Genomic DNA, 17598 nt, shown 5'->3' on the forward strand with positions numbered 1-17598 from the left:
CGTTGCGGGAGGGGTCGGGGGGGCTCAAAATGGCGGCGGCTCCTGAGGGGAGGAAAAATGGCGGGAAAACGCCGGGAGTGGGCGTGGCCTGGCGTGACGGGGGCGGAGCCACGGGCAGGGCGTGGCCACAACACCGCGGGCGCTCATTTAATAATTAATTAATAACCAATTAATCAACAGGGCGTGGCTTTATTGATGAGGGGGCGGGGCTTTGTTCCCCCGGTCAACCAATCAGCGCGGTTGCCATGACAACGCTCTCCCAACATGGCGCCCCCGCCGCGCTTCCTCCTGATTGGTTTCCCCCCTCCTGGTGGGCGTGTCCTGACCAATCAGCGCCTTCCTTTCCTGAGGGGGCGCGGGGGGCGCGCGGCCGCCTCCATTTTGTGGCGCGCGGGAGCGGCGGCAGGGCGGGAATCCCGCGGTGGGCGTGGCTTTCCCTGAGGGGAAAAGGGGCGTGGCTAACATCGCCCCGCCCAATCATCGCCCTCCGCGGGCGCGCCGCGTCCAATCAACGCCTCGCTGGTGACCACGCCCCTCCCTCAGCGAAGCCCCGCCCACCCCTCCCCTCACGCCGCTCTCCCTCCCCCCCTCCCTCAGAGCCCCCCGCCCCTCCCCCCACCCGATCCCCCCACCCCTCCCCCACCCCCACCCCCTCCCCCTCCTCCTCCTCCTCCTCCTCCTCCCCGGCCGCGATTCGGTCGCGATTCGGTCGCGACTGTCGCGAGATGGACCCCGCGAACTGGAGCAGCTTCATCTTCCAGGTGGGGGGAGGGGCGGCGCTGCTGGGGGGGGAGGGGTGGGTGGGGGAGGGGGGGGATCGGACTGGGAGCGCCGGAGGGGGAGGGGGGGAGGGGGGTGGGGCTGTTTTGGGGGGGGGATGGGGGGGGAGGGAGGCTCGGACTGGGGGGACTGGGAGGGACTGGGAGGGACTGGGAGGGGTGAGGGTGGCACTGGGGGGGGGGGGGTGGGGACAGCGGGGTGGGGCTGGACTGGGAGCACTGGGAGCACTGGGAGGGATGAGGGTGCCGGTACTGGGAGCACTGGGAGCACTGGGAGGGATGAGGGTGCCGGTACTGGGAGCACTGGGAGCACTGGGAGGGATGAGGGTGCCGGTACTGGGAGCACTGGGAGCACTGGGAGCTGTAACCGGGAGTGATGGGGACACCGGTGTGGGTTCGGACTGGGAGCACTGGGAGCTGTTACTGGTGTTACTGGGAGCACTGGGGGTGATGGGGACAGCGGTGTCGCTCTGTACTGGGAGCACTGGGAGGGATGAGGGTGCTGTTACTGGTGTTACTGGGAGCACTGGGAGGGATGGGGGTGATGGGCACACTGGTGTCACTTCACACTGGGAGCACTGGGAGGGATGGGGACACTTTTGTCGCTCCATACTGGGAGCACTGGGAGCTGTTAGTGGTGCCACTGGGAGCACTGGGCGTGATGGGGACACCGGTGTCACTCTTACTGGTGGTACTGGGAGCACTGGGAGCTGTTACTGGGAGCACTGGGAGCTGGCACTGGTAGCACTGGTGGCACTGGGGACACTTGGGTTTGCACTGGGAGCACTGGGAGCTGGCACTGGTGTAACTGGGAGCACTGGGAGCACTGGGAGCTGTTACTGGGAGCACTGGGAGTGATGGGAATACCGGTGTCACTTTGTACTGGGAGCACTGGTGTAACTGGGAGCTGTTACTGGTGCCACTGGGAGCACTGGGCGTGATGGGGACACCGGTGTCGCTCTGTACTGGGAGCACTGGGAGCTGTTACTGGGAGCTGTTACTGGGAGCACTGGGCGTGATGGGGACAGCGATGTCGCTCCATACTGGGAGCACTGGGAGGGATGGGGATGCCGGTACTGGGAGCACTGGGAGCACTGGGAGCTGTTACTGGTGGTACTGGGAGCACTGGAAGCACTGGGAGGGATGGGGACACTGCTGTCGCTCTGTACTGGGAGCACTGGGAGCTGTTACTGGGAGCACTGGGAGCACTGGGAGCACTTGGGGTGATGGGGACACTGGTGTCGCTCTGTACTGGGAGCACTGGGAGCTGTTACTGGGAGCACTGGGAGCACTGGGAGCACTTGGGGTGATGGGGACACTGGTGTCGCTCTGTACTGGGAGCACTGGGAGCTGTTACTGGTGTTACTGGGAGCACTGGGAGCACTGGGAGCTGTTACTGGGAGTGATGGGGATGATGGGGACAGTGGTGTCGCTCTGTACTGGGAGCACTGGTGTGACACTGGCGGCACTGGGAGCACTGGGAGGGATGGGGGTGCCGGTACTGGGAGCACTGGGAGCTCCATACTGGGAGCACTGGGAGCTGGCACTGGTAGCACTGGTGGCACTGGGGAAACTTGGCTCTGTACTGGGAGCACTGGGAGCTGGCACTGGGAGCACTGGGAGGGATGGGGACGCTGCTGTGGCTCCTGTTACTGATTTATACTGGTCCGTACTGGTGTTACTGGTCTGTTACCGGTCGGAACCGGTTCAAACCGGTCGGAACCGGTTCAAACCGGATCAAACCGGTCGGAACCGGTTTGAACCGGTTTGGACCGTTACAAAGCGGTTCGGACCGGCAGGAACCCCTCCAAACCGGTTCATGCCGCTCCAAACCGGTTTTTCCTTCTGGTCCCTCTCCCTCCCCAGGCCGCCGCCGCCCCTCCCCCTCCCCCCTCCCCCTCCCCCCTCCCCGTCGATCTCCTGCCCCTCCCCCCTCCCCCCCCCACCCCCGACCCTCCCCCTCCTCCCCCGCCTCCCCCTCCCCCCCCTCCCACCATCGACCCCTCCCCCCTCAAACCCGAAACGGCCGCCATGACGTCATCGGTGACGTCGCCGGTGACGTCATCGCCGCCGCCGCCGCCCTCGGCGCGGAAGGGCAAGGGCGCCCCCTACGTGTGCGGCCTCTGCGCCAAGGAGTTCAAGAACGGCTACAACCTGCGGCGCCACCAGGCCACCCACGGCGTCCCCGGCGCCGCCAAGCGCGCCCCCCGCCCCTCCCCCACCCTGCTGCCCCTCCCCCAGGACCTCCTGGACGCCCCCCAGGGCGCAGAAGAAGAAGAAGGGGCGGGAGGTGACAGCGCCAACGCCGCCGCGACGGCGGCGACGAAGAGGACGGCGGCGGCGGCGGCGGCGGCGGCGAGGAAGAGCCACGCGTGCGACACGTGCGGGAAGGCGTTCCGGGACGTGTACCACCTGAAACGGCACCGGCTGTCGCACACGGACGAGCGGCCCTTCCAGTGCCCCGTGTGCCAGCAGCGCTTCAAGCGCAAGGACAGGATGGCCTCGCACGTCCGCTCCCACCAGGGCCACGTGCACAAGCCCTACGCCTGCGGGCACTGCGGGAAGAGCTTCTCCAGGTGGGGCGTGCCGGGGGCGTCGGGGGGTCGGGGTCGTGGGGGGGGGGGGTTGGGGTCATGGTGGGTGTTGGTCATGGTGGGGTTTGGGGTCATCGTTGGGTTGTGGTGGATTTGGGGTCATGGTGGTCATTGGTCATGGTGGGGTTTGGGGTCATCATTGTTGGGTCGTGGTGGTCGTTGGGTCATGGTGGTCGTTGGTCATGGTGGGGTTTGGGGTCATCATTGTTGGGTTGTGGTGGTCGTTGGGTCATGGTGGGGTTTGGGGTCATCGTTGGGTTGTGGTGGTCGTTGGGTCATGGTGGGGCTTGGGGTCATCGTTGGGTCATGGTGGTCATTGGGTCATGGTGGCCGTTGGTCATGGTGGGGTTTAGGGTCATCGTTGGGTCATGGATGGTGTTGGGGTCATGGTGGGGTTTGGGGTCATTGTTGGGTCATGGTGGTCATTGGTCATGGTGGGGTTTAGGGTCATTATTGGGTTGTGGTGGGTGTTGGGGTCATGGTGGGGTTCGGGGTCATCGTTGGGTTGTGGTGGTCGTTGGTCATGGTGGGGTTTGGGGTCATCATTGTTGGGTCGTAGTGGTTGTTGGGTCATGGTGGGGTTTGGGGTCATTGTTGGGTTGTGGTGGGTGTTGGGGTCATGGTGGGGCTTGGGGTCATCGTTGGGTCGTGGTTGTCATTGGGTCATGGTGGATGTTGGTCATGGCGGGGTTCGGGGTCATCATTGGGTCGTGGTGGGTCTTGGTTTTGGTGGAGTCATGAGGTCATCATTGGGTCGTGGTGGTCGTTGGGTCATTGTTGGTTGTTGGTCATGGTGGTTCATTGGGGTCATGGTGGGTTTGGGGTCATCGTTGGGTCATGGTGGTCATTGGGTCATGGTGGGGTTTGGGGTCATTGTTGGGTCATGGTGGTCGTTGGGTCATGGTGGGGTTTGGGGTCATCATTGGGTCATGGTGGTCATTGGTCGTGTTGGGGTTTGGGGTCATCGTTGGGTCATGGTGGGTGTTGGTTATGGTGGGTGTTGGGGTCATCGTTGGGTGTTGGTCATGGTGGGGTTTGAGGTCTTCGTTGGGTTGCTGGGTCATGGTGGGGTTTGGGGTCATGGTGGTCGTTGGGTCTTGGTGGGTGTTGGTCATGGTGGGGTTTGAGGTCATCATTGTTGGGTCATGGTGGGTGTTGGGGTCATGGTGGTCGTTGGGTCATGGTGGGGTTTGGGGTCATCGTTGGGTCATGGGTGCTGGTTGTGGTGGAGTTTGGGGTCATGGTTGGGTCATGGTGGTCGTTGGGTCATGGTGAGGTTTGGGGTCATTGTTGGGTTGCGGGGTCATGGTGGGGTTTAAGGTCATCATTGTTGGGGTGTGGTGGGTGTTGGGGTCATGGTGGGGCTTGGGGTCATCGTTGGGTCATGGTGGTCATTGGGTCATGGTGGTCATTGGTCATGGTGGGGTTTGGGGTCATCATTGGGTCGTGGTGGGTCTTGGTTTTGGTGGAGTCATGAGGTCATCATTGGGTCGTGATGGTCATTGGGTCATGGTGGTCGTTGGTCATGGCGGGGTTTGGGGTCATTGTTGGGTTGTGGTGGGGTTTGGGGTCATGGTGGGTCATGGTCATGGTGGGTTTGGGGTCATGGTTGGGTCACCATGGTCATTGGGTCATGGTGGGTCTTGGTCATGATGGTGTTGGTGGGACTTGGGGTCGTCATTGGGTCATGGTGGGGTTTGGGGTCATTGTTGGGTTGTTGGGTCATGGTGGTCATTGGGGTCATGGTGGGGTTTGGGGTCACGGTTGGGTCATGGTGGTCATTGGGGTCATGGTGGGGTTTGGGGTCACGGTTGGGTCATGGTGGTCATTGGGGTCATGGTGGGGTTTGGGGTCACGGTTGGGTCCTGGTGGTCATTGGGGTCATGGTGGGGTTTGGGGTCACGGTTGGGTCCTGGTGGTCATTGGGTCATGGTTGTGGGTTTTGGGGTCACGGTTGGGTTGTTGGGTCACCATGGTCATTGGGTCATGGAGGGTCGTGGTCATGGTGGGGTTTGGGGTCATCCTTGGGTCACGGTGGCCGTTGGTGCCATTGGGGTCATGGTGGGACTGGTGGGACTTCGGGACATCGTCCTGGTCACTGGTGGCACTGGTCAGTGACCGGCCACACCAGTGGTCACCACTGGTCACTGATGGTCACCATTGGTCACCACTGGTCACTAGTGGTCACTGCTGGTCACTGGTGGTCACTGATGGTCACCATTGGGCACTGGTGGTCACCATTGGGCACTGGTGGTCACCGATGGTCACTGGTGGTCACCATTGGTCACTGGTGGTCACTGGTGGTCAGTGATGGTCAATGATGGTCACCACTGGTCACTGCTGGTCATCATTGGTCAATGATGGTCACCATTGGTCACTGCTGGTCACCGATGGTCACCATTGGTCACCGGTGGTCACTATTGGTCACCGATGGTCACCATTGGTCACTGACGGTCCCTGATGGTCACCATTGGTCACCATTGGTCACCACTGGTCACTGGTGGTCACTGATGGTCACTGGTGGTCACCGATGGCCACCATTGGTCACTGCTGGTCACTGGTGGTCACCATTGGTCACCATTGGTCACTGGTGGTCACCATTGGTCACTGATGGTCAATGATGGTCACCATTGGTCACCATTGGTCACTGGTGGTCACCATTGGTCACTGATGGTCAATGATGGTCACCATTGGTCACCATTGGTCACCATTGGTCCCTGATGGTCACCATTGGTCACCGTTGGTCACTGGTGGTCACTGATGGTCACCATTGGTCACTGATGGTCAATGATGGTCACCATTGGTCACCATTGGTCACCTCTGGTCACTCCGCAGGCCGGACCACCTCAACAGCCACGTCCGGCAGGTTCACTCCACCGAGCGGCCATTCAAGTGCCAGGTGAGGCCACGCCCACTGACCACACCCACTGACTGACCACACCCACTAACTGCTGACCACGCCCACCGACCACACCCACCAACTGACCATGCCCACTGACATCTGACCACGCCCACCGACCACACCCACCAACTGACCCCTCGACAACCTGAGTGACCCCAAACAACCCCTGAGTGACACCTTGACCACTCGAATGCCCCCTCAGTGACCCCTTGACCACTCAAACCACCCCTCAGTGACCCCTTTGACTGCCCAAACCCCCCTGAGTGACCCCTTGACCCCTGGAATGACCCCTTGACCACTCGAATGACCCCTGACTGACCCCTCGACCCCTCGGCTGACCCCTTGACCACTCGAATGACCCCTTGACCCCTGGAATGACCCCTTGACCACTCCAATGACCCCTGACTGACCCCTTGACCATCCAAATGACCCCTTGACCACCTGAGTGACCCCTTGACCTCTCGAATGACCCCTGACTGACCCCTTGACCACCTGACTGACCCCTTTGACCACTCAAACAACCCCTGACTCACCCCTCGACCCCTCGGCTGACCCCTTCACCACTCGAACGACCCCTTGACCCCTGGAATGACCCCTCGACCACTCCAGTGACCCCTGAGTGACCCCCTGACCCCTGAGTGACCCCTCGCGTGACCCCTTGACCCCGCAGACGTGCGAGGCGGCGTTCGCCACGCGGGACCGGCTGCGGGCGCACGCCGTGCGCCACGAGGACAAGGTGCCGTGCCACGTCTGCGGGAAGCTGCTGAGCGCCGCCTACGTCAGCGACCACCTGCGCGTGCACGGCCCCGCCCCCCGCGCCCAGGCCACGCCCAGAGGTGGGGCAGGGGGAGGGGTCAGCGGGGGGCGGGCACTCAGTGGGCAGCGGGGGAAGGGGAAGGGGTGGAAAGGGTTTGCGGCCACTGGGGGGCGGTAAAGAGACCGCCAAGGGGGCGTGGCTTAAGTGGGTGTGGCCAGTGGAGGAGGGGTCAGTGGTCACTCATGGAAGGGTCAGGGGTCAGTGGTCACTCAGGGAGGGGTCAGGGTTCACTGGGTGTGGTCACTGGGTGGGGTCAGTGGTCAGTGGGAGGAGGGGTCAGTGGTCACTCAGGGAGGGGTCAGTGGGAGGAGGGCTCAGTGGTCACTCAGGGAGGGGTCAGGGGTCAGTGGTCACTCAGGGAGGGGTCAGGGGTCACTGGGTGTGGTCAGTGGGAGGAGGGGTCAGTGGTCACTCAGGGAGGGGTCAGTGGTCAGTGGGTGTGGTCAGTGGAGGAGGGGTCAGTGGTCACTCAGGGAGGGGTCAGGGGTCACTGGGTGTGGTCAGTTAGGGGAGGGGTCAGCGGTCACTCATAGAGGGTTTGGCCGCCTACGTCAGCGACTGCCTGAGGGTGCACGGCCCCGCCCCCTGCGCGCAGGCCACGCCCAGAGGTGGGGCAGGGGGAGGGAGGGGTCAGGGGTCAGTGGGTGTGGTCAGTGGGGGAGGGGAAAGTGGGGGTTTGTGGCCACTGGGGGGCGGTAAAGAGACCCTTAGGGGGGCGTGGCTTAGTGGGTGTGGTCAGTGGTGACTCAGGGAGGAGTCAGTGGTCACTCACGGAAGGGTCAATGGTCAGTGGGTGTGGTCAGTGGGAGGAGGGGTCAGTGGTCAGTGGGTGTGGTCAGTGGTCAGTGGGTGTGGTCAGTGGTCACTCAGGGAGGGGTCAGGGGTCACTGGGTGTGGTCAGTGGGGGCAGGGAGGGTTTGTGGACACTGGGGGGGCGCTAAAGGGCATGGGGTGGGAGGGGCTTAAATGGGTGTGGCCAGTGGGCGTGGCCAACGGGTGTGGTCAGTATCGAGTGGGTGTGGCCAGTGGGTGTAGTCAGTGGGGGAGGGGCCTGAGTGTTTGGGGTCATGGTGGGGGAGGGGCCCTGGGAATTTATGGGGTGGGAGGGGGCAGAAAAAATTGGGGAGGGGCTTTAAAGATTGGGGGAGGGGCTAAAAGAAATGGGTGGGGCTAAAAGAGAAGGGGAGGGGCCAAAAGAAAGGGGTGGGGCTAAAGGGGGGCGAGGCTAAAAGAAAGGGGTGGGGCTAAAAGGGGAGGGGCTAAAAGAAAGGGGGCGCGGCTAAAGGGGAGGGCCTAAAGGGAGGAGGAGGGGCTTAAAGAGGGGGAGGAGCTTAAGGAGGAGGGGCTGAAAGGGTGGGGAGGAATTTAAAGAAAGGGGAGGGGCTAAAAGAATGGGGGAGGGGCTAAAAGAGAAGGGGAGGGGCTAAGAAGGATGGGGAGGGGCTAAAAGAAAGGGGGCGTGGCTAACAGGGAGGGGCCTAAAGGGTGGGGGAGGAGCTAAAAGATTTGGGGAGGGGCCCTGTGGGTGGGGGAGGGGCTTCCTCTCACCTCTCATGGTGGGGGGGAGGGGCATCCCTTGACCCCTCCCCCTTTGTTTTGTTTCTCTCTCCTTTCCCCTCCCCCCTCCCCCGCAGGTTCCGGTTGCCCCGCCCCCACCCCAAGCCCCGCCCCCGCCCCTCCCCCACCCTTGGACGGGACCCCCGGGGGCAGCCAGGGCTGGTGAGGGGGGGAGGGGCCAAACCAAACCCTGCCCCCCACACCCTCAAATAAACCCCTCCCCCACCCCTCAAGCTCCGCCCATTTCCCCCTTCAAGCCCCGCCCCAAACGGGGGGAGGGGGAGGGGCCGGGGCCGACCAATAAAAAATCGGGTAAAAAACCCAAAAGGCTCCGCCCACTTTTAATAGGAGAGGGCTGGGATTGGACGGGGAGGGAGGGGGCGGGGCTAAGCAGTGATGACATCACGGCCACGCCCAGGGGGGATTTGGGCCAAAAATGGGAAATTTGGGGCCCAAAATTCAAATTTTTGACATCAAATTGGACGATTTGGACTCAAAATTCAGAATTTTTCACCTAAAATTCACATTTTGGACCAGAAACTGAGAATTTTTTTTCCTCCCCAAATTTGGGAATTTTGACCCAAAACTCCGAATTTTTCACCCACAATTTTAATTTTTCAACCCAAAATTGACATTTTAGACCTAAAATTCAAATTTTTAGCACAAAAATACAAAAAGTTTTTATAAAATTGAGACTTTTTGACCCAAAATTGAAAGTTTTCACAAAAAAATTTGGACATTTTGACCTAAATTTTAATTTTTTGCCAATTTTGGAAGTTCTGACCCCAAATTGGGAAGTTTTGCCTCAAAATTTTGAATTTTGGCCCAAAAATTGAATTTTTTGAGTATTTTTACACAAAATTGAGAAATTTGGCCCAAAATTAATTTTTTTTCTTCTAAAATTAATTTTTTGCCTTCAAATTGTGAATTCTTAACCCAAATTCAAATATTTTCTCAAAAAAATTCAAAATTTTTACCCCAAAATATAAATTTTTCCCAAAATTCACATTTTTAAACTCCCAAACCATTTTTATTCCCCAAAATTTTCCACAAAATCTTTAAATTTTCCACAAATCTTTTTTATTTCCTGCCTAAAATCCATTCTTTCCTTTAAAATCTGATTTTCCCCCCCAAAATTCCATTTTTTCAAATAAGAAAATTGGGATTTTCCTCAAAATTCCATTTTTTTCTCCCAAAATTTCATTAAAAAAAAAAAAATTGGTTTTTTTTCCCCAAAAATTTGGATTTTTTTTTCCAAAAATCTGGAATTTTTTTCCCAAAAATTTTAAAATTTTTTTTCCCCAAAAAATTTTGGATTTTTTAATCCAAATTTCCTTTTTTCCCTCCCAAAATTCCATTTCCCCCTCAAAAAAAAATTCCATTTTTTCCTTCTAAAATCCCATTTTTTTCCTCCCCAAAAATTCAAATTTTCCCAAAACTTTCATTTTTTTTTTTTCCACTTCTTTTTTTAAAATTTTGGAATTTTTCCCTCCTGAATTTTGTCTGATTTTTTTCCAAATTTTGGATTTTTTTTCCCCAATTTTTTTGTTGGGGTTTTTTTGGGTTTTTCCTCCCCAAATTCCCAAATTTCCTCCCCAAAATCTTTCGGTGTTGCTGCCTCCGGCTGTGGTCACTCAGTGGTCACTCAGTGGTCACTCAGTGGTCACTCCATGGTCTGTGGTCACTCAGTGGTCACTCCATGGTCACTCCATGGTCAGTGGTCACTCCATGATCTGTGGTCACTCAGTGGTCACTCCATGATGTCGATGACCAATGGTCACTCAGTGGTCACTCAATGGTCACTCCATGATGTTGATGACCAATGGTCACTCCATGGCCACTCCATAGTCAGTGGTCACTCAGTGGTCACTCAGTGGTCACTCAGTGGTCACTCCAGGATGCCGATGACCAATGGTCACTCAGTGGTCACTCAATGGTCAGTGGGCACTCAGTGGTCACTCAATGGTCACTCCATGATGTCGATGACCAGTGGTCACTCCATGGTCACTCCATGGTCACTCAATGGTCAGTGGTCACTCCAAGGTCTCACTGACCAACTGAGGAAGGGTCACTCCAGGATGCCGATGACCAATGGTCACTCAATGGTCACTCAGTGGTCACTCAGTGGTCACTCCATGATGTCGATGACCAGTGGTCACTCAATGGTCACTCAATGGTCACTCAGTGGTCACTCAGTGGTCACTCCAGGATGCCGATGACCAATGGTCACTCAATGGTCACTCAGTGGTCACTCAGTGGTCACTCCATGATGTCGATGACCAGTGGTCACTCAATGGTCACTCAATGGTCACTCAGTGGTCACTCAGTGGTCACTCCAGGATGCCGATGACCAATGGTCACTCAATGGTCACTCAGTGGTCACTCAATGGTCACTCAGTGGTCACTCAATGGTCACTCCATGATGTCGATGACCAGTGGTCACTCAATGGTCACTCAGTGGTCACTCAATGGTCACTCAGTGGTCACTTGGTCACTTCAGGAGATCGATGGCCAGCTCAGGTCAGTTGATGGTCACTCCATGGTCAGTGGTCACTCAGGGATGTTGATGACCAATGGTCACTCTGTGGTCACTCTGTGGTCACTCCATGGTCTGTGGTCACTCAGTGGTCACTCAGTGGTCACTCAGTGGTCACTCGGGCAGGTCGAAAACCAGCTCAGGGAGGTCAATGGTCACTCAGGGAGGTTGATGGTCACTCAGTGGTCACTCGGTGGTCACTCATTGGTCAGTGGTCACTCAGTGGTCACTCAGTGGTCACTCTGGTCACTCGGGCAGGTCGATGACCAGCTCAGGGAGGTCGATGGTCAATGGTCACTCGGTGGTCACTCCGTGGTCAGTGGTCACTCAGTGGTCACTCATTGGTCACTCGGGCAGGTCGAAAACCAGCTCAGGGAGGTCGATGGTCACTCCAGGAGGTCGATGGTCACTCAGTGGTCACTCGGTGGTCACTCCATGGTCAGTGGTCACTCAGTGGTCACTCCGTGGTCACTCATTGGTCACTCGGGCAGGTCGATGACCAGCTCAGGGAGGTCGATGGTCACTCAGGGAGGTCGATGGTCACTCAGTGGTCACTCGGTGGTCACTCATTGGTCATTGGTCACTCGGGCAGGTCGATGACCAGCTCAGGGAGGTCGATGGTCACTCCAGGAGGTCGATGGTCACTCCAGGAGGTCGATGGTCACTCGGTGGTCACTCGGTGGTCACTCCATGGTCAGTGGTCACTCAGTGGTCACTCGGTGGTCACTCAGTGGTCACTCGGGCAGGTCGATGACCAGCTCAGGGAGGTCGATGGTCACTCCAGGAGGTCGATGGTCACTCCAGGAGGTCGATGGTCACTCGGTGGTCACTCGGTGGTCACTCCATGGTCAGTGGTCACTCAGTGGTCACTCGGTGGTCACTCATTGGTCATTGGTCACTCGGGCAGGTCGATGACCAGCTCATCGTCCCCGTCCAAGGGGTCATCGCTGCCCTCCCCCTCCCCCTCCCCGGGGTCGCTCAGGAGGCGCCGCGGGAGCGTGGCCGGCACGGGGGGCGGGGCCGGGGGCGGGGCCAGCGCCGGCGGGGGGAGGGGCGAGCCGGGGCCACGCCCCCCGGACAGCCCCGCCCCTGCCCCGCCCGTGCCAAAGGGGAGAGGGGGAGGGGCAGGGGGAGCCTGGGGGGGAGGGGACAGAGAGAGAGAGGGGGAGGGGTCAGTGAGGAGTGACCAATGAGTGGCCACTGACCCCATGACCCCTGCGTGACCCTCAGTGACCCCCAGTGGCCACGCCCCCAAATGAACCCTGGATGACCCCTCCTCCTTTCAGTGACCCCTCCCCCTTTCCCCTTCTTTGGCCCCTCCCCTTTTATTGCCCCCTCCCGTTTCAGTGACCCCTCCCCCTTTTATTGGCCCCTCCCCTTTCAGTGACCCCTCCCCATTTCCCCTCCCCTTTAGCCCCTCCCACTTATCAGTGACCCCTCCCTAATGACTCCTCCCCCTTTAGCCCCACCCCCTTTGTTATTCCCACAATGACCCCTCCCCTTTTTGGCCCCGCCCCCTTTACCTGCCCTTTCCGGGTCCCTTTGCTGCGCCGGGCGGGGGAGGGGCGTGGCCTGGCCCCGCCCTGCGGGGGGAGGGGCGGGAACTGCGCCGGGAAAGGGCTGTAGGGCGGCGATGCCATCTTGGGGGGAGGGGCAAAAGTTAGACCACGCCCACTTGGGAAAAATGGGCAAGCTTTAAAAAGGGGGAGGGGTTTGGGGTGGGGGAGGGGCACTCACCATATAGGGGGAGGGGCCAAAAGTCGAGGGGGGAGGGGAGGGCGAGCGGCGCCTGTGGAGGGAGAGAAAGCGTTGGCCACGCCCACTTTGGGGGAGGCCATCTTGGATTTTGACCCCTTTGGGGTGACCATCTTGGATTTTGACCTCCATGATGGCGGCCATCTTGGATTTTGATCCCCATGATGGCCGCATCTTGGATTTTGACCCCTTTGGAGTGGCCATCTTGGATTTTGACCTCCATGATGGCAGCCATCTTGGATTTTGACCTCCATGATGGCAGCCATCTTGAATCCTACACATACAACTGCTCCACCCAGTTATGGTTGTGGCCACGCCCACTTCCAGTGGCGGCCATCTTGGATTCCCCACTTCCCCCCAAAAAGTGACTACATTGAAGCCACGCCCACTCCCGGCAGCCATCTTGAACCCACACCCACTTCAAGATCCGCCATTTTGAAACCCCACCCAACCCTTTGTCGGCCATGTTGAAGCCACGCCCACATCGGCCGCCATCTTAAAGCCATGCCCACCTCCTGGCAGCCATCTTGGCCCCCTGTAACCCCTTCCTGACCTCTTGGTGGGCGTTGGCTCCGCCCCCTTGGCGCCGTCCCCGTCGCTGTTGTCGGATGACACCGTCGCCTCCGAGTCTGGGCAAGGGGGAGGAGCCAATCAGAGGGGTGGAGGAGGGGGCGGGGCCACACCCAGGATTGACCTTTGTCCCCGCCCCCCGCCCACCAAGGTACCTGAGGAATCATCGTCGACGTTTTCGTACTGGAGGAGCCGGTCCAGGAGGAAACTGGGGGGGAAAAGAGAAAAAATTGGGAAATTTAAATAGAAAAATAAAAGGAAAATCTTTCAAAAAAAAAAAGAAAACAAAAATACAAAATTGGGAAATTTGAAGAAAGAAATAAAAAATAAAAACGAAATAAAAGTAAGCAGGTGGGAAATTTGAAGGGAAAATAAAAATACAAAAGAAAATGTAAATGAAAAAGAAAATAAGAATAAAAATTTTAAAACATGGGAATTTGGAAGGAAAAATTAAAAAAAAGGAAAATTATAATGAATATAACAATAAAAATAAAAAATTGGGAAATTTGAGGGAAAACTAAAACTAAGCACAAAAATAAAAATAAAAAATTGGGAAATCTGGAATAAAAATAAAAAGAAAAAATAAATCAAAAGAAAATGAAAATAAAAAATAAAATTAAAATAATAAAAATACGAATAATAAAATAATAAAATAAAATAAAAAAATACGAAATTTTGGGGAAAAAAAAATTAAAAATGGGGAATTTCAGAGGGAAGATAAAATATAACCTTTTTTTATAAAAGAGAAAGTGAGGAAAAGAATTTAAAATTAAAAGTAAAATATAAAAATAAGAATTTTCAGAACAAAATAAAAATATTAACTAAAAATTGGGAGGTTTTGGGAGAAAAAAAAGTAATCCCAAAAATAAAAACAGAAAACAAAAAAATGGGAATTTTGGGGAAAAAACCCCAAAATTAAAAAATAAATTGGGAATTTGGGGAAAAAAAAAAGCCAAAAATAAAAATAAAATTTTAGAATAAAAAATGCAAATGGGATTTTTGGGGTGAATTTGGTGGATTTTGGTACCTTTTATCCCGTGAGACTTTCAGCAGTTTGCGCTGGGCCCTCCTCAGCTCCTCCTGGAAACATTCCTGCTCCTGGGGGCGGAGCCAAAGGGGTGGGCGGGGCCACTTCAACCACGCCCACCCACAGAGGGGAATGGGAGAACAACCCTCAAAACCCCACCCCCAAAATCCTGGCATTTTACCCCAAAATTCACCTTTTCCCCCCGAAAATTTGAAATTTTTTTCCTCTCTAAAATTCAGCTTCTTCCCCCTAAAACTTCTTTTCTTTTCCTCAGAAAATCGAACTTCTTCCCCCTAAAATTTCAGCTTTTTGTTTGTCCCTAACATTTGGAACTTTTTCCTCCCAAAAATTTGGCCTATTTTCCCCATAAAACTCAACTTTTTCCCCCCTAATTTGGCTTTTTAATCGTTAAATTTCACCTTCTCTCCGGTCTAAAATTTGGGGGTTTAAACCCCCCAAAATTCTTTTTTTTCCCCCTGATTTGGCTTCTCCCCCCCAAAAAATGCAGCTTTTTCCCCTAAATCGAACACTTCCTTCCCAAAATTCACTTTCCCTCAAAAATTCAAATTTTCTACTTAAAAATTCCCATTCCCCCCCCCCAAATTCCCTTTTCTCCCTCAAAAACCCCAATTTTCCCCCCAAATCCCCCAATAACCCAACTTTCCCCTATATTTTCCCCCATATTTTCAATTTCTCGCCCAAGTTTTCAATTTTCCCCCTCAAACTTTTAATTTTTCCCTGAAATTTCTCCATTTTCCCCTCACCCCCCCCCGGACCCCCGGGCTCCCCTCACGCTTAAGCCCCGCCCCTTTTCCATCCCGCCCTTTTAGGCCACGCCCGTCACGTCGGCTCCCGCCCCTCACGTAGAGCAGCAGCTTCAGGCGCCGTTTTAGGGCCCGGCAGCGCCGTTTGTAGCCGCCGACATCGCCCTCGCTCGCTCCGTTCATGGCGGACAAGCCCCGCCCTTTCCCTCGCTCCTCATTGGTTGCCAGCTTCCCGCGCCGCTGTCTGATTGGTTCAGAAGACGGAAATCCCGCCTGCCGCTTCCGGGTTCTTCTCCGAGCGTGATTGGGTGGGTGGGTTAAGTCCCGCCTGCGCGTGTTGCTGATTGGTTGGGCGTTTAAAACGCTAAAATATCATTAAACCGCGCTCCTGTCAATCATTTCTCAGCTTGTTCCCGCAGCGGCTTTACCGCTATTGGCTCAGCAACTTTGTCCCACCTCTACCCGCTTATTATTGGCTGCTGTGTCTCCAAGCTGCCTTCTGATTGGCTCAAGGTGCCGCCGCTCAATACCGCACGCTGTTCCGCCTTCCTCCCACTCCTATTGGCCAGCGCTACACAGCTCCGCTTCCGACTGGCTCCAACACCGATCGCTCATTTACATCCGGCCTTTCCCTCGCCTCTTTTAGTTGATTTGACTTCCGGGTTTATAGCGCCTCCTTCTAATTGGTCCCGCGCTTTAATCCCCGCCCCGCTGTCTTTTATCTCAATCCTCATTGGCTGCCGCCCTGAGGGCTCAAAATGGCGGCGGCGGCGGCGCCGAGCGGCTGCGAACGGTACCGGGAGGGGGAGGGGAGGCAGCGGGAACCCCCCGGGGCCACGCCCTGAGATGGCCACGCCCCCAAGGCGACCACGCCCTGCTTGACCACGCCCTTTTTCCTCCGCAGGGCGCCGGGTGTGGGCGAGGCCGACAGCGCATGCGCGGAGCTTGAAGGGGGCGTGGCCAGCGGGGACCACGCCTTGTGCGTGGCGCCCCCCGGCGGAGAGATGGAAGGGCGGGAAAATGGCGGAAAAGGCGGGAAAAATGAGGAAAATGGCGGGAAAAATGGGAGTGAGGAGGAAGAGGAGGAAGAGGAGGGGGAAATTGGGTGAAAAAGGGGGAAAATGGTGAAAAATGGAGGAAAATGGGGTGAAGATGAGGAAAATGAAGGGGGAGGAAGAGAGAGAGAAGGAAAATGGGAAAAAATTGGAAAAAATTGGGGAAAATTTAGGGAAAAGGGGGAAATTGGGAGTGAGGAGGAAGAGGAGGAGAAAAGTGGGGGGAAAAATGGGGAAAATTGGGAGGAAATGAGGAAAATTGAGAGTGAGGAAGAGGAGGGGGAAACTGGGGAGAAAAAGGGCGAAAATGAGGAAAAATCAGGAAAAATGGGGCAAAAAAGGGGAAAATGGAGAGTGAGGAAGAGGAGGAGGAAGATGAGGAGGAGGAAGAGGAGAGGAAGAAAACTGGGGTGAAAAAGGGAAAAATTGCAGAAAAATCTGGGAAAAATGGAGCAAAAAAGGGGAAAATGGAGAGTGAGGAAGAGGAAGAGGGAGAGGAAAGAAAAATGGGGCAAAAAAGGGGAAAAATGAGGAAAAATTGGGAAAAAAATGACACAAAAAAGGAGGAAAATTGAGAGTGAGGAAGAGGATGAAGGTGAGGAAGAGGAGAGGAAGAAAATTGGGGTGAAAAAAGGAAAAAATGAGGAAAAATCGAAAAATTCGGGAAAAAAGGAGGACAAAATGGGGCAAAAAAGAGAAAAAAGGAGGAAAATTGAGAGTGAGGAAGAGGAAGATGAGGATGAAGATGAGGAGGAGGAGGAAGAGGGAGGGGAAGAAAATTGGGGTGAAAAAAGGAAAAATTGGGGGAAAATCTGGGAAAATTGAGAGTGAGGAAGAGGAAGATGAGGACGAAGATAAAGAAGAGGAAGAGGAGGAGCAGAGGAAGAAAATTGGGGTCAAAAAAGGAAAAATTGGGGAAAAAATCAGGGAAAATGAGGGGAAAATGGGGAATTTTGGGAGAAAAAGAAAGAAAATTGAAAGTGAGGAGAGGAGGAGGAGGAGGAAGAGGAAGAAGAGGAAGAAGAGGAGAGGAAGAAAATTGGGGTGAAAAGGGGAGAAATTGAGGAAAACTCAAAAAAATCCTGGAAAAATGAGGAAAAAATGGGGAAAATTGGGACAAAAAGAAAGAAAATTGAGAGTGAGGAAGAGGAGGAGGAAGAAGATGAGGAGAAGAGGAAGAGGAGGAGGCAGAGAGAAGAGGAAGAAAAAATGGGGCGAAAAAGGGAAAAATGGGAGAAAATG

At 55.6% G+C, this 17598-nt stretch overlaps 2 protein-coding genes across 2 annotated transcripts; one reads left to right on the forward strand and one right to left on the reverse strand.

Annotated features, from left to right (window-relative positions):
- The first annotated feature begins 2768 nt into the window (after window positions 1-2768).
- On the forward strand, window positions 2769-8815 carry MAZ (MYC associated zinc finger protein). The gene is made up of 4 exons (XM_066571164.1): window positions 2769-3355; window positions 6209-6272; window positions 6946-7111; window positions 8727-8815. The coding sequence occupies exons 1-4, from the start codon at window positions 2811-2813 to the stop codon at window positions 8813-8815; spliced, it is 864 nt and encodes a 287-aa protein (XP_066427261.1). The 5' UTR covers window positions 2769-2810.
- Window positions 8816-9706: 891 nt separating this feature from the next.
- INO80E (INO80 complex subunit E) lies at window positions 9707-16899 on the reverse strand. Its single transcript, XM_066571160.1, has 7 exons — window positions 15401-16899; window positions 14538-14608; window positions 13666-13718; window positions 13494-13569; window positions 12923-12974; window positions 12709-12825; window positions 9707-12320 (listed from the first exon to the last, which is right to left on the reverse strand). The coding sequence occupies exons 1-7, from the start codon at window positions 15482-15484 to the stop codon at window positions 12081-12083; spliced, it is 693 nt and encodes a 230-aa protein (XP_066427257.1). The 5' UTR covers window positions 15485-16899; the 3' UTR covers window positions 9707-12080.
- Between the last annotated feature and the right edge of the window lie 699 nt (window positions 16900-17598).

This window comes from Molothrus aeneus, unplaced genomic scaffold (genome assembly GCF_037042795.1).
Source record: "Molothrus aeneus isolate 106 unplaced genomic scaffold, BPBGC_Maene_1.0 scaffold_357, whole genome shotgun sequence".
NCBI classification, from domain to species: domain Eukaryota; kingdom Metazoa; phylum Chordata; class Aves; order Passeriformes; family Icteridae; genus Molothrus; species Molothrus aeneus.

What these genes read in the sequence shown, in the direction of transcription:
- INO80E (XM_066571160.1), bottom strand. Translation starts at nt 15,484, where the DNA reads ATGAACGGAGCGAGCGAGGGCGATGTCGGCGGCTACAAACGGCGCTGC. An exon ending in AAAGTCTCACGGGATAAAAG is followed by an intron (nt 13,719 to 14,537) that starts GTACCAAAATCC and finishes TTTCCCCCCCAG; the next exon opens with TTTCCTCCTGGACCGGCTCC. An exon ending in TTGGCCCCTCCCCCTATATG is followed by an intron (nt 12,826 to 12,922) that starts GTGAGTGCCCCT and finishes CCTCCCCCCAAG; the next exon opens with ATGGCATCGCCGCCCTACAG.
- MAZ (XM_066571164.1), top strand. Translation starts at nt 2,811, where the DNA reads ATGACGTCATCGGTGACGTCGCCGGTGACGTCATCGCCGCCGCCGCCG. An exon ending in TGCGGGAAGAGCTTCTCCAG is followed by an intron (nt 3,356 to 6,208) that starts GTGGGGCGTGCC and finishes GTCACTCCGCAG; the next exon opens with GCCGGACCACCTCAACAGCC. An exon ending in AGCGGCCATTCAAGTGCCAG is followed by an intron (nt 6,273 to 6,945) that starts GTGAGGCCACGC and finishes TTGACCCCGCAG; the next exon opens with ACGTGCGAGGCGGCGTTCGC.